Source organism: Chiloscyllium punctatum, chromosome 5 (genome assembly GCF_047496795.1).
Source record: "Chiloscyllium punctatum isolate Juve2018m chromosome 5, sChiPun1.3, whole genome shotgun sequence".
NCBI classification, from domain to species: Eukaryota; Metazoa; Chordata; class Chondrichthyes; order Orectolobiformes; family Hemiscylliidae; genus Chiloscyllium; species Chiloscyllium punctatum.
The window spans coordinates 117,320,024-117,333,114 of NC_092743.1; the positions used below are offsets into that span (position 1 = coordinate 117,320,024).

The 13,091-nt window shown below is 41.9% G+C and overlaps 1 protein-coding gene across 5 annotated transcripts in view; it reads left to right on the top strand.

Moving 5' to 3' along the window:
• Positions 1–13,091, top strand: part of amph (amphiphysin) — a 222,572-nt gene that overhangs the window by 175,835 nt on the left and 33,646 nt on the right. For 4 of the 5 annotated variants that reach the window (XM_072571182.1, XM_072571180.1, XM_072571181.1 and 1 more), the window contains 5 exons: positions 2,791–2,901; positions 6,977–7,000; positions 7,670–7,693; positions 8,436–10,094; positions 10,349–10,381. In XM_072571182.1, coding sequence (XP_072427283.1) covers positions 2,791–2,901; positions 6,977–7,000; positions 7,670–7,693; positions 8,436–10,094; positions 10,349–10,381 — 1,851 coding nt within the window. The remainder of the gene's footprint in view (positions 1–2,790; positions 2,902–6,976; positions 7,001–7,669; positions 7,694–8,435; positions 10,095–10,348; positions 10,382–13,091) is intronic. The other variant, XM_072571184.1, reaches the window with a different exon arrangement.

The following is a 13,091-nucleotide window of genomic DNA, read 5'->3' on the forward strand; positions in this document are numbered from 1 at the left end:
CCTTGTAGGAGAGTCTAGGACCAGAGGGCATAATCTCAGAATAACTGGACATACATTTAGGAAGGTGATGAGAGGAATTTCTGCTTTGAGGATTGTGAATCTGTGAAATTCTTTACCACAGAGGGCTATTGAGGCTGGGTCATTAAGTATTTTCAAGGCTGCCATAGATTTTTAGTCAGTAAGGGTATCCATGCTGTTACTGGTACTTTTATTCCACAAACTATAATTTCACTCACAAATCTGTTGTGTTATACTGTGAAATGTTTTTTTGGAAGTCCACATACACTGCATCAACAGCATTGCCCTGGTCAACTCTCTCTGTCACCTTTTCAAAAACCCAAGGAAGTTAGTTAGCATGATTTTAAACAGGATTTTCCAGTAAGAAATCAACACTTGCTTTTCTTAATTAGCCTACATTTGTCCATGTGGCAATTAATTGATCTGGCATTATTGTTTCCAGAAGTTCCCCATCACTGAAGTTGGCCTGTAATTGTTGGGCTTATCTTTAGACCCACTTTTGAACAAGGATATAACTTCTGTAAATTTCCAATCTTCTGGCATAATCACCAAGTCTAAAAAAATTGCAGGGCACTATCCATATTTCTTCAATTTCCACTCTCACTTCCCTCACTATCCTTGGATGCATCTCATCTGGTCACAGTGTTTCATCAACTTTACATACAGTTACCTATCCAATACCACTTCCTTGTAAACTCTCCTAGTGATTGAATTAACTTCTCTTTCTCCATGCATGGTCTGTGCAGCATCTTCTCTCTTGGTCAAGACAAATGCAAAATATTCATCCAAGCAATTGATATAACTTCTAAATAGTTGAGGTACCAGCACTGATCACTATGTGACTCCGGGAGGTGTAGCTTGCCAACTTGAGAAAGGTACATTGCAATTTCCACAGTACAATATTTGATATCCCTCAAAATAATACTAGCTCTATCTCTGACCTACCTGATAGTCCCCAAGACTTCATTTTAGGAGCATCCCCCACCTCAATTAATTTGATCCTTTAAATTCACTACGTTAAGTAAATTCATTAGTTTAGCTAAAAGTTAAACCTTTTTAATGCCATTGATGGTTCTAATAAATTGCACCATGATCATGTGGAGCAATATCTACCAGATTTATAACTAAGCATTTCTCTAGCTGAGAGGGTGTGTTCCAGAACATTCCAAATAGACCTTAATGACATACAATAAGTACATGATAACTGCTACAGAATCATTTTATTATTTCAATTGCCACATGACTGATAATAATCTAATTTTATGCAAATGCATTATGACAGAACAAAATGTGAATTAGTGATATTACTGCCTGAAGTACTCCATAATGCTTAATAACCATTTTAAGACAAGTGATGAATGTGAGAACAATTTTACTAAAGATTCAGAGTTTTCTTTTCTCGAGGTAAAATAAATTTTATTCAGTAATTTTCAGTTGCAGTACTGCCAGGGTTGGTAATGAACACATCTATCAACCTGCAGTGTCACAGTGAACAAGACTTGGAGAGCCCTGACAGTAGAATTGGATATTTAAAGACTCCAGACATGGAACTCTGCTGATCAACAAATCTTTAACTATTTCCTGCCAATATAACTTCATGTGAAATTAGCCTTTGGGGAAACAATATCAATTGGGTGAGGCAAAGTTAAGTGTGTTTGCCATCACCTTAGCTTGTTGGATATATCAAGATAGTGATTCCTTTAATCTCTTTGTCTGGCAGGATTGTATTAATGAAGTAGAAATCTTTTAGTGGAGTCATGAGTTCTGTACCTTTTTCTTCTATTCCATTTAGCCTGTGATTTCATATAGAGTCATAGAGCCATACAGCACAGAAGGCTGGAATACAGCAGCTCTAATAGTCCTTTGTTTTGCACTATCAGAAGGTGAATTTATAGGGTGCTGGAACACTAGCTCTGGCTCATTCATGTCGAAGAAATGAAAGTACTGCCCCTGTAGGGGAAATGCACTGGAGAGACCATCATTGCAGCAACCATAGATGCTGGAAACATTGGTGCAAGAACTATTTGTGTGTGAACAATTGCTGCAGGAACCATTGGGGCAGGACTGGTTAATCCAGGATCTATTAGTTAGATTAGATTACTTACAGTGTGGAAACAGGCCCTTCGGCCCAACAAGTCCACACCGCCCCGCCGAAGCGCAACCCACCCATACCCCTGCATCTACCCCTTACCTAACACTACGGGCAATTAAGCATGGCCAATTCACCTGACCTGCACATCTTTGGACTGTGGGAGGAAACCGGAGCACCCGGAGGAAACCCACGCAGACACGGGGAGAATGTGCAAACTCTACACAGTCAGTCGCCTGAGGCGGGAATTGAACCCGGGTCTCTGGGGCTGTGAGGCAGCAGTGCTAACCACTGTGCCACCGTGCCGCCCAAATAGTGTAGGAACTATTGACACAGGTACAATTGGAGTGGGGACAATTGGTTCAGGAGCAGATGATATGGGAACCCTTGGTACAGGAACCATTGGTCTGGGGGCAATTGATGTAGGAAACATTGGTTTGGGAACAATTAATGCAGTCACCATGAGCATGGAGAAAATTGGTGCCAGAATCACTGGTATGAGGATACTTGATGTGGGCCAATTAGCACAAGAACCATTGGTTCTGGGGTCATGTGTTGACAAAACATCAATGGAACTATCTCATCATTCATATGAGTGGATTTACACTGAGAGAAATGATGGCTAATGCCATGAAGCCAATCCCAAAATGTGCTTTAAAATTTCTCTTTTCTCCATTTTACAGCCAGAACAACCTGTTGCTCAACCAGTCGAATCATTACTTGACTTAGACTTTGATCCTTTCAAACCAGACCAGTCCACTCCAATTACAAGAAGTCAGTCACCGCTTGGTCAAGTAAGTACCACGAAGTTTCTTGCTTAACTGTGAAGAGCAAGTGAAAGATACGCACCTGATTGGGGTGGCTACCCTAAGTGGATGGAGAAAGAATCAGTTGGACTTTTGGACAGGAAATCTGAATGTCTACCTTATTGAAGTCAATCTGGTGGACAGTGAGCACTCCAGAACCAGCTGTAGATGGAGCATTTTGAGAGGGTTAGAACAGGTAAAAGGTGAATACCCTCTCCTGTGCTCATCTTGGAATGAGAGGTGGATCTGAAGATAGATTTGGAGGCAGGATTGGTGCCTGGAACAGTGTGGAATCAGTGAGGGAGATGGAAGGTAGCACTGCTGCTCCTCCTCGCCCCTAAGTAAGATCGCTTTACCCAAAGCTGTCATCACTTTCCTCAAACTGGTTCATTTCCAATCCTGTAAAACCCAGTCTGCCAGAGTTAAGCCTTTAAAACAGTTTCAATATGAGTTTCCCAATCTCATTACACTACTTAATAACCCACTTGACTCCTGAAAGTGGGTTGATTTCTGTTTCCATTCCATTTTTGTTAAACCCACAAGTGGATAATTTGAAAACAGGTTTGAAATTTACATTTTATTCACCTCTCACTCAGTCCTCACCCTTTATTTTGGTTAAAATAACCCTCAATCTTTGAATCAGCATGTTATTTACATTCTCTGGTGCTCTATGAAGAAAATTAATTGGAAACAAGAATACTATTCGATGCAGCCAGACAATGGAATACAGCATGGTAACTGTGTAGTCATGAATTCAAATCTCACAAAGGCATGAAAAGATAACTGATGCAATTCAAATCTTTGGATAATTTTTGGACTGTTCATAGAAAAAAAAATCCAAAAAACTATTATGTTATTGTAAAAATCAATTGTTTTCAGGGACAGGAAGCCGCTACTCTTGCCTAGCCTGGACTTACATGTGACTCAGGTACTTTGTGGCCACTTTGTGGCGAAGAGCCCGATAAGAAATGAACAATTGCATTTCAAAGATTAACTTGAGCCTTAATACAGGAGAAACATTGGTTACTTTTGCTACTTTGAGGAGGGTGAGAAAGATTGTAATTACAGTCCCACTGAATAAACTCTTTGTGTTGAGCAGTAGATATTGACTTGTTGGATGTTAAATATGTTTGTTGGTTTACATCTCAAGCCTTTGTTTGACAGAATGGCAATTTACCTGTCTACCAAACGCCAGTAGGTTAAATGTCAGTGTGTGCTATTAGATCCGGTGGCAAACACTCTCTATTTTATTTTTAGAAGCAGTCTTGATAATGGGCAGGCAAAGAATTAGTCCTGTTAATAGGGAACAGAAAATCCATTTCCTGAATGTTAAATCCAAGCAGAATATTAGATGGACCTTTAGACCAGTAATTCATCAGCTATTTTCTATGGATAAGGTTTGGAAATTATGGGTCAAATTTTGTTGGTCAGGGAGGCAACCCAACATTGGCTGGAGAAGTGGGCTAGGGACAAAAGCATCAGGAGAAGTCAATGTTTCAGGTAATGTTCTTCTTCTGTAACGGGAGCTGCAGATAAAGGGGGGGGGGGGGCGGTGAGGAGGGAGAGCAGGGTGGTGAGGTAGGGATAGGTGAACCCAGGTTGAGGGTACCACCTGGTTGGTCGATGGGAGGCATGAATCCAGTTGGTAGCTGGAAGGAAGGTTTGATCAAAGGAATGGAAGGAGGGGAGGGGCTGGAAAGGGAGTCGGGAGATGGGAAGGGAGGTTATTTGGAATTGGAGAAAACTCAATGTGGAGTCCGCTGGGCTGTAGGCTGCCCAGGAAGATGAGATGCTGTTCCTTCAATTTGCATTCTGATTCACTGTGGCAATGGAGGAGGCCAAAGTTGGTCATGTCAGAGAGGGAATGAGAAGGAGAAGTAAAATGGGCGGTGACTGGGAGGCCGGGTTGGCCCCTGTGGGCCCGGCTGAGATGCTCAGCGAAAGGCCCTGAGTTTACATTTGGTCTCCCCAATGTAAAGAAGATCACATTGGCAGCACCAGATATAGGAAACTAGGTTGGAGGAGAGGCAGGTGAAACTGTTTGGAGCCCTGAGTGGAGGTGAGGGGGATGATGTGCTGGCAGGTTTTGCGTCTTTTATGGTTGCAGGGAAAGGTTACTGGGGGTTATGGATGGCGGGGTTAGTGGGAAGAGTGGTGTGAACCAAGGATTGGCAAAAGGAATGGTCCATGTGGAAGGCATAGAGGGGTGGGGAGGGGAAGGTGTTCTTGGAGTTGTTTAAGGATGATATATTGAATGCAGGGACTGGTGGGATGATAGGTGAGGACAAGCAGGACCCTGTCTTTATTGCATTTGAGGGAGGAGTTGGTTGCGACCAGTGGATCGGGGAATGGAGGAGGTGAGGTGGAGGGCTGTCTGGATGGAGAAGCAGGCTGGCAGCATTATGGTTGACTGGTGGGACACAACTTAATGGCTGACTGCTGATGAAGTGGCTGCTGCCAGCATACCTAGAGAGCAGCCTGCACCCAAGAGCTACTCAGCAGATCAGAGGGCCTGCAGCTCAAGATGGTCAACACCGCCACCCAGAACAAAGGGAACTGTTCATGGAAATTGCTGGGTCCACTGCAGCCTCCTTCCTGCTCTCAGCCCCTCTATAATTTAAAAAATACAGTCCACTTGGCTGTGCTGCAAGGACACCTCCATTAAGCTGGGAGAAAGTGAGGACTGCAGATGCTGGGAATCAGAGTCAAAAAGTGTGCTGCTGGAAAAGCACAGCAGGTCAGGCAGCATCCAAGGAGCGGGAGAATCAACATTTTGGATATAAGCCCTTCATCAGGAATGGCTAATGCCCAAAACATTGACTCTCCTGCTCCTCAGATGTTCCCTGGCCTGCTGTGCTATTCCAGCAGCAAAATTATCCACCTCCATTAAGCCTTTAAGAGAATTTCACAATGGCGGGATTTAATTGGGCAGTCAATGCATCTTTGACTGCATCTTTGAAAGCTCCCGGCAATTTATTGGCCCCCAGATCTCCCATCCTACCTCCAATGGACCTGTAAAAATTTGCCCCCTCTGCAATAATGCTTATTTCAATTTTGAAAGTGAAATGAATATGGCACCAATCGTCGACGTAACAGTTGTTCAAAACTCTTGGAATATTTTGGCATGGAATTTCAGAGCCGATTCTTCAACGGGATGTCGACAATGGGCAAGGAAAAGTAGCTTTTATCCTTACATAAATTCAAGGCCTTACTGGGAAATAAAGTCTACAATTCAAGCAGACAGCAAACCTTATCACAAACCTGTACGATGTGACCAATTTCATCCCCTTCCCTTTATCTCCAATTAAAGTCAACTGTTTGCAGCCTCAGTGCACAATGCAATCCTGAGCTGAGCCTCTAACCCACTTTCCAATGTAAAGAATGTCTACTTCCATTTCTATCAACAATCTCTGTCCCTGCCTCAAGTCCAGCTGCTGCCTCCAGGCTCAACTATTAGAGTGATCAGGCCCTCACACACAGTTCATCCTCTGTACATTGGAGTTTTCCAGCCCATATTCCATCTCATACCAAGTCCCTCTCAATCATCACTCATACCATCACTGATGTACATTCACCACCAATCTCCCAACACCTTAACTTAAATCCCAAGTATTCCTAATATCTCAGTAATTTCTTCCTGATGTATAGTTTTCCTATTCTCTGAACCCTCCACCCCTACCCCCCCCCCCCCCCCCACCTTATGATTCTGGTATCTCCCTTATACTATCATTGGTGACCATGCCTTTACTTGTCTAGGTCCGAGACTGTGGGATTTTCCCCCTCGATTCCTCCACCTCCCTAGCCGACTTTAGACCCTCCTCAGCTCTGTGACCAGTCTTCTGGTCACTTCTCCTTGTTTGGCTCAACAAACATTATTTGGTTGTACTTTTGTAAACAATAGTTTGGGAAATTATTCTGCATGAAAATGCAAACTAATTGATATTTATTGTATTATAGCTGGGTGCAAATGAAGAATAACAGCAGATGTCCTTGGTTCTTCTGTAAAATCTTTGCTATTTGCTTAATTTATCTATCCTTCTCTCCCTTTCTAATCTACACTTAGACCCTGCCTTGGGATCTGTGGGAGGTAAGAATGCTTTATTTTCCATTTGTCTCATTTTCAGGGTTAATCTATTATCTTCATGTGGAGCTTTACTTGTCAAACCCATCCTTTAAAGGTCAAATGAGTTCTTTTTTTCAAAGCTCTGCACAGGAAATATTATTTAACTCTTTTCATTTAGCCAGATTCAAATGTTTGTCAGGTTGAGAAATCTAATCGCAAGCAAGTGCAATGAGGTCAGTTTTGTAATCCATTTATTGAAAATATGGAATTCTGCAGGCAATCCAACAAAAATTATTTGGCACAGTCTGATTAGCTGCAAGAAAGCTGTAAATTAATGGAATATTTCAAAAGGCTGCTATGACTTTGAGACATTTTAAAAATCATTTGAGTTTGCCCATCATTCCCTTCAATTGTGGTAGACTGTGCATCCTTAAAGGATTGAACGCATGATGTAAAACTATTCAGAAATAAACTGAGAATCCCATTGCAAAAAGTAACAATAGAAGCATAATGTGTCAAATTTTGGAAACCTATTGAAGTGTGCTGCAGTTACATATTTCAGCATTACATTTTATGTTGAAAGTAGCTTGGACTGTGAGAGTGAGCCAAGTGTAAAAGAGCACAAATGTTTGCTGAAGTGCAAACAGGTTACTTGATGTCTATTTTTAATAACTTATTTGTGTCTATTTCAAGGCAAGTGCGGAACTGGTTCAGCCTGTGAGTACATCTCCTCATTTCCTTATTTATTTGTATTCTCCAGATAAATTCTTTCTATTATCTAAGAGACACACACCTTTTTATAGATATATTCTCTCACAGAGTACATCTATTTTTACACTGACTCAATTTTATGTTTTCATTTTTGCTGAAATTTATTTAGCTTTTAGTAAGGTAAATTTGCATGTATTTACTGTATGTTTTTTAGCTGTTTATTTATAATTATGGAGGAGAGGGGGAAATCTGCTGTCTTTTGGAGTGGGATTTAAAAGGGAGCACTTACCTGGAAACCATGATCCCATAAAGCTTACTTTTATGGTGAGCACTCTGCAAATAGGATCATAGAATCACTGCAGTGCAGAAGGAGGCCATTCGGTCCATTGAGTCTGCACCACCCTCAATAGAGCATCCCACCCATCCCTGTAATGCTGTATGGGTTTTCACCATGTCTAACCCATCTAAACTGCATATCTCTACCTGGCAAATTTTAGTATGGCCAGTCTACCTAACCTGCACATCTTTGGACTATGGGAGAAACCGGAGCATCCAGTTATACTTGACCCTAGAATGCTGCTGAATATATTCACCATCATGTAATTCTGGGATTGATGTCATTTTTTTTTATATCATTTACGTTGACTTATGTTACTGTGTGGAAAAATTTGTGTTTCTTTTGCTCGTTTATCTTCATCTCTGCTTCTATTATCTTTTATATCTGTCTTCACTCATTTTCTGTCTAAAGCCCGACTCTTCACAAAGTCTCTTCTGTCTCTGTAATCCGGCTGCGGAGGACAGCACAGATGCTGATGCACCAAGCGATGGTACTGCAGCAGTTTCTGAAGTAGCGGCCAACCAGAACTGTACACCACAGTGGGGCTTAACCAACACTGGCCCACTCGCTAGCAGTGAGGAAGGAGCTCTAGATGATACTCCAGAAGAAGCTCAGCCATGTTCTCAGGAACAGGAAACTGCAGGAAGCTGTACAGTCCGATCAGCTGATAGCATTGTGAACCCTGTGTATCAGGCTGAGGAAGAGGAACAGAGTTCAGTCAATGCAGAAAATTGGCAAGAGAATCCATTAGACAAACAGGTAGACACTGAAGTAATGGAGAGCAGGAGATGGCAGACAAATCTGTGTGTAGAACAAGAGTATGGCTCTCAATTCTGCCTAGATCAGAAAGCAACCTTGTCCCCTGTTATATCCCAGGAGGGAGATGTAGAACTGGTTGAAGGAGAAAGTCCGAGTGAGTTCAGACAGGTAAGCAAGGAAGACAGTTTAAAACATTGTGATTCAGCAGGACAACTGGGAAATGAAGTAGTAGAGACTGCAGGTAAGATTCATGAGGCTGAAACCCACAGAGGCAAGGGCCTTGGTGATGATGATGCAGAAATGGAAGAATTGAACTTCAGTAAAAGGTTTGAGCACAATGATATCCACAGAAGTGATCAAAATGATACTGCTGCTGGTCAATGTACAAAAGCTGGAATTCTACTTAACTGCAACAGTGATGACACTCTAGATAGTCAGGAGGAGGAGGACATCCCTGTTTTATGTTGGAATAAAGATACTCCAAGTAATCGAGAAATAGAGGGAGTTGTTTGGGTGTATGAAGGAGACCAAATCCTTCCCCTTCATGATGACATAGTTAATATTAGCTGTACAAACATAGGCAGAGCAGACCAGAGTCAAGATGCAGGGAGCCAGTTTGAACAAATTCACATGCAGGATAATGAAACAGCTAACACAACTGACACAGGAAAGGAAACAAGCCAATCAGATGGAGCCTATACTGATATTCCAGTTACCAATCAAGCAGAAACATTTCACAGAGATGTCAATAATGACAGTAGATTTAGCACTCAAAACCTGGAGGTGGACCCCTGGAGCAGAGAAGAACATGAGATATGGCCAGATAACTGGGAGCCTACTATTAACAACAACGAGTGGGGTTTCTGTCACCCACCAGAAGGCCGGATTAATGGATTTGATCCTTGGTCATCACTTCAGCAGGGTCAAAGGGAGTTTGATTGTCAGAATGAAGATGGAGGAAATGCATATTTTTGGGAAGGGTTTAATGAGAATGTTCGTCCTATACCTGATACTAATGAACTTGGTGCTACCTGGGCTGGAGACACACTGAGTGGTTCTGATCAGAATGAAGAAGCAGAATTACAGCAGGAATTATGTGGGAACTTTGAAAGCATTAGTGATGGAAGCCAAGCTAAAGATATACATAGTTCCCAAATGACATATCCAATCGAAAACTTAAGCAACGCTAGCAACGAGAGTTCAGCCAGTGCTAAAGATAATGAAACAAACTTCTCGGATCTATCGGAAGATGAGATTGCTAACCGGAGATACGGACTGTTATACCAGGAGCTAGATGCTGAAACAGAAGAGGTACCTTGTCAAGTGTTTAGTGTAGAACAAAAGTTCTTAGGTATGACTAAATAACCTTGTAAACTATCAGCTAAAGCTTCGTTATGATCCCTGAATCATTCCTTTCCTTCAACTGTCTGTTGTTCCATGTTATTCCTCCCAAAAGGACACCATAATAAATAGCAAAAGTAATTCCTATCATGTGTGTTATATCGGTTGCAGTGATAAAAATGTATATTAACTCAACGTTTCATTTCTTTCTCCATTATTTCAAGATGCCCAGTGCTGCTTTTAATGGATTCACACAGGTAAGACATTTCTGGTAATCGCTGCACAATCAGCTCACGCCTGTTGGTTTATTTTTTTAAAATAGAGTTTCCAAGTTGCAGCCTTGTCTGACTGAGAACAGGACTGCCAGGGATAGAGGCAGTCAACACATTCCCAATATTCAAGGGATAAAGAGCGAGAATCTCAAAGAGACTGGGGCAATATTGTCCAGTGTCCTAATCCGAAGCAAGCGAACTCTGAATGAACCCTAGAATGATGCCCACTTCACCATGTTTTCTCCCCTATTTCCACAGTCCAAGGTGGGAAATTGAAAGCAATTCATGCAGATCTTGGTGCTATAGAGAATTATAAACTGATGTTAAAACCATGAGATTTGAAATGTGCCCTGTGTATTAAATGAGACACACTTGACTCAGTGCAGCATCCTTCTATCTGAGTGTAGAAGGTCCAGATTTCAAGTCCTACCTGAGAAACTTGAGTCTGTAATCCTGACACTTGAAAGCAGTTAGTTTGGGCAGTGTGGTGGCTCAGTGATTAGCAATGCTGCCTCATAGCAACAAGGTCCCTAGTTTGATTCCTTCCTTAGGTGACTGTGTGGAGTTTGCACATTCACCTCGTGTCGGCTTGGACTTCCTCTGGATGCTCTGGTTTCCTCCCATAGTTCAAAGGTGAATGTAGGTGAATTGGCCATGCTAAATTGCCCATAGTGTCCAGGGATGTGTAGACTAGTTGGAATAGCCAGGGGAGATACAGGGTTCTGGGGATGGGATGGGTCTGGGTAGGATGCTCTTCAGAGGGTTGGACAGGACTCGATGGACCAATTGGCCTGCTTCTACACAGTAGGGATTCTATGATTCAGTACTGAATGAACAGTTGGAGGTATTTATTTTACATCAGATTTTAAACCATCACCAGTGTTAGTAGCATACCCCACAGCACATTTGGAAGAAAAGCAGAGATATTCTTTTGGTGTACTTGCCAGGATTGTCTCCCAATGACACAACCTAAAACAGATTATATGATTGTTATCTGGCTACTATTTGTGAAACCATGCTATGAGTGATCCCACAGCCAAAGGAGCAGTTTAAATCCTACTGTCCTGTACATCCATGAAATGGAGATGGACAATTAAACAACTAACTGAAAAGAAATATCCCCATTCTCAGTGAAGGGCTCAGTATATCAGTGAAAAATACTGCACTGTGCAACTATCTTCCTTTGGACTAGATATGACTTTAACCAGTGGAAAAGTTTCCTGCTGATTGCCATTCGTTTCAGTTTAGCGTTGGCTCCTGGATGCTACTCTCACTTCTCCTCTTAAATTTATACCTGTGTCTGCACTAAGGTATAAAAGATGCACTGCAGAAATTCATCAAGGCCTCTTGTACAATATCTTCCACCTTCCACATGACATTTGCCACCCAGGACAAGGTCAGCAGATACATGGGAACAGCACTACCTGCAAAGTTCCCTTCTAACCTACACATCATCTCGACTCCAAAATATTTCACAGTTCCTTCACTGTCACTGGGTTAAAGTCCTGAAACTGTCTTCCCAACAGCACTTTGATTGCACCAACCACTATGGACCAGTCTATGTCCTCAAACACCTTCTCAAGGGCAATTTTGGATGGGTAATAAACGCTAGCCTTGTTAACAACTCTCACATCCCTTTAAAGAATGAGTGAGAGTTGGCTGCGATGTTTCTCCAACTGGCATACCAACTATATTTCCATAAGTATTTTCACTGGAACTCCAGATGACAACTGACCAGAGGACAGGTACCATTTTGTATGTACACTCAGCTTGTACTGCATCCACTGTATGGTTTTTGCCAACACTGATATCATAGGGGTATGCCCATTCCAGTACAGGTTTGAACTGCATAATTGGTGACATATCTCATTCAGTCCTGCTCTCCTGTGCATATTATCTGCCACTGTCCAGATGACTTTGCTGGCCCAAGTCCTACCTCTCACCACATCTCATTGCCCCACTCTTCCACCTTGCCAAAATCTCACAACATCTTTCCCCCAGTCGTTACTGTCCCTCTCCCCAACTCCCACTGCCCCTTGTGTTGTATCTCACTGGGTAGTGTGCTGGAAATCAAGCCTAACTATTCCTGGAGTCTTCACGAAAGTTAAATATTTTAAAATAAGTACACAAATTTCCCCAATTTACCTGATTTTCAGACACAGTTTGATGAACACATGAACTAGGTTTCTGTACTGAACAAGAATAATTGTTACAATTAACTAGACTCAAACGACAAGTTAACAGTTATAAACCATCAGTATATAACACTGTAAACTAAAACTCTAATTCTTGTATAAATCTCCCCTATATATATAAAACAAACCCAAAAAGAAATCTGACAGCAGTTCATTGATTCGTAAAGTGTTGAGATGATCCTTATGATTCTCAGGCTCGTCAGAACATTGCTTTTCAGTCACTTTTCTCCAGATACTTCCATTGGTTTCCAGGTGGCTGGGTTGCTTATAAAATGCCTCTGACTTGTCAGTAAAAAACACAGTAATTGCTGAAGAAAAGAGGAATTGGTTTTCTTCAGATTTCTAATGGGTTTTAGCTGCAGAGAACAAAGATATAGCAGCCAGGTTTGTAGAGATGAAAACATGTCTTTGTAACTTGTTCACAGCCCCATACTGTTGAGTTACCTGACAACCAATCACATTATTGTTGGTGGGCAAAAGGCTCTTGTCATCAGTGAATG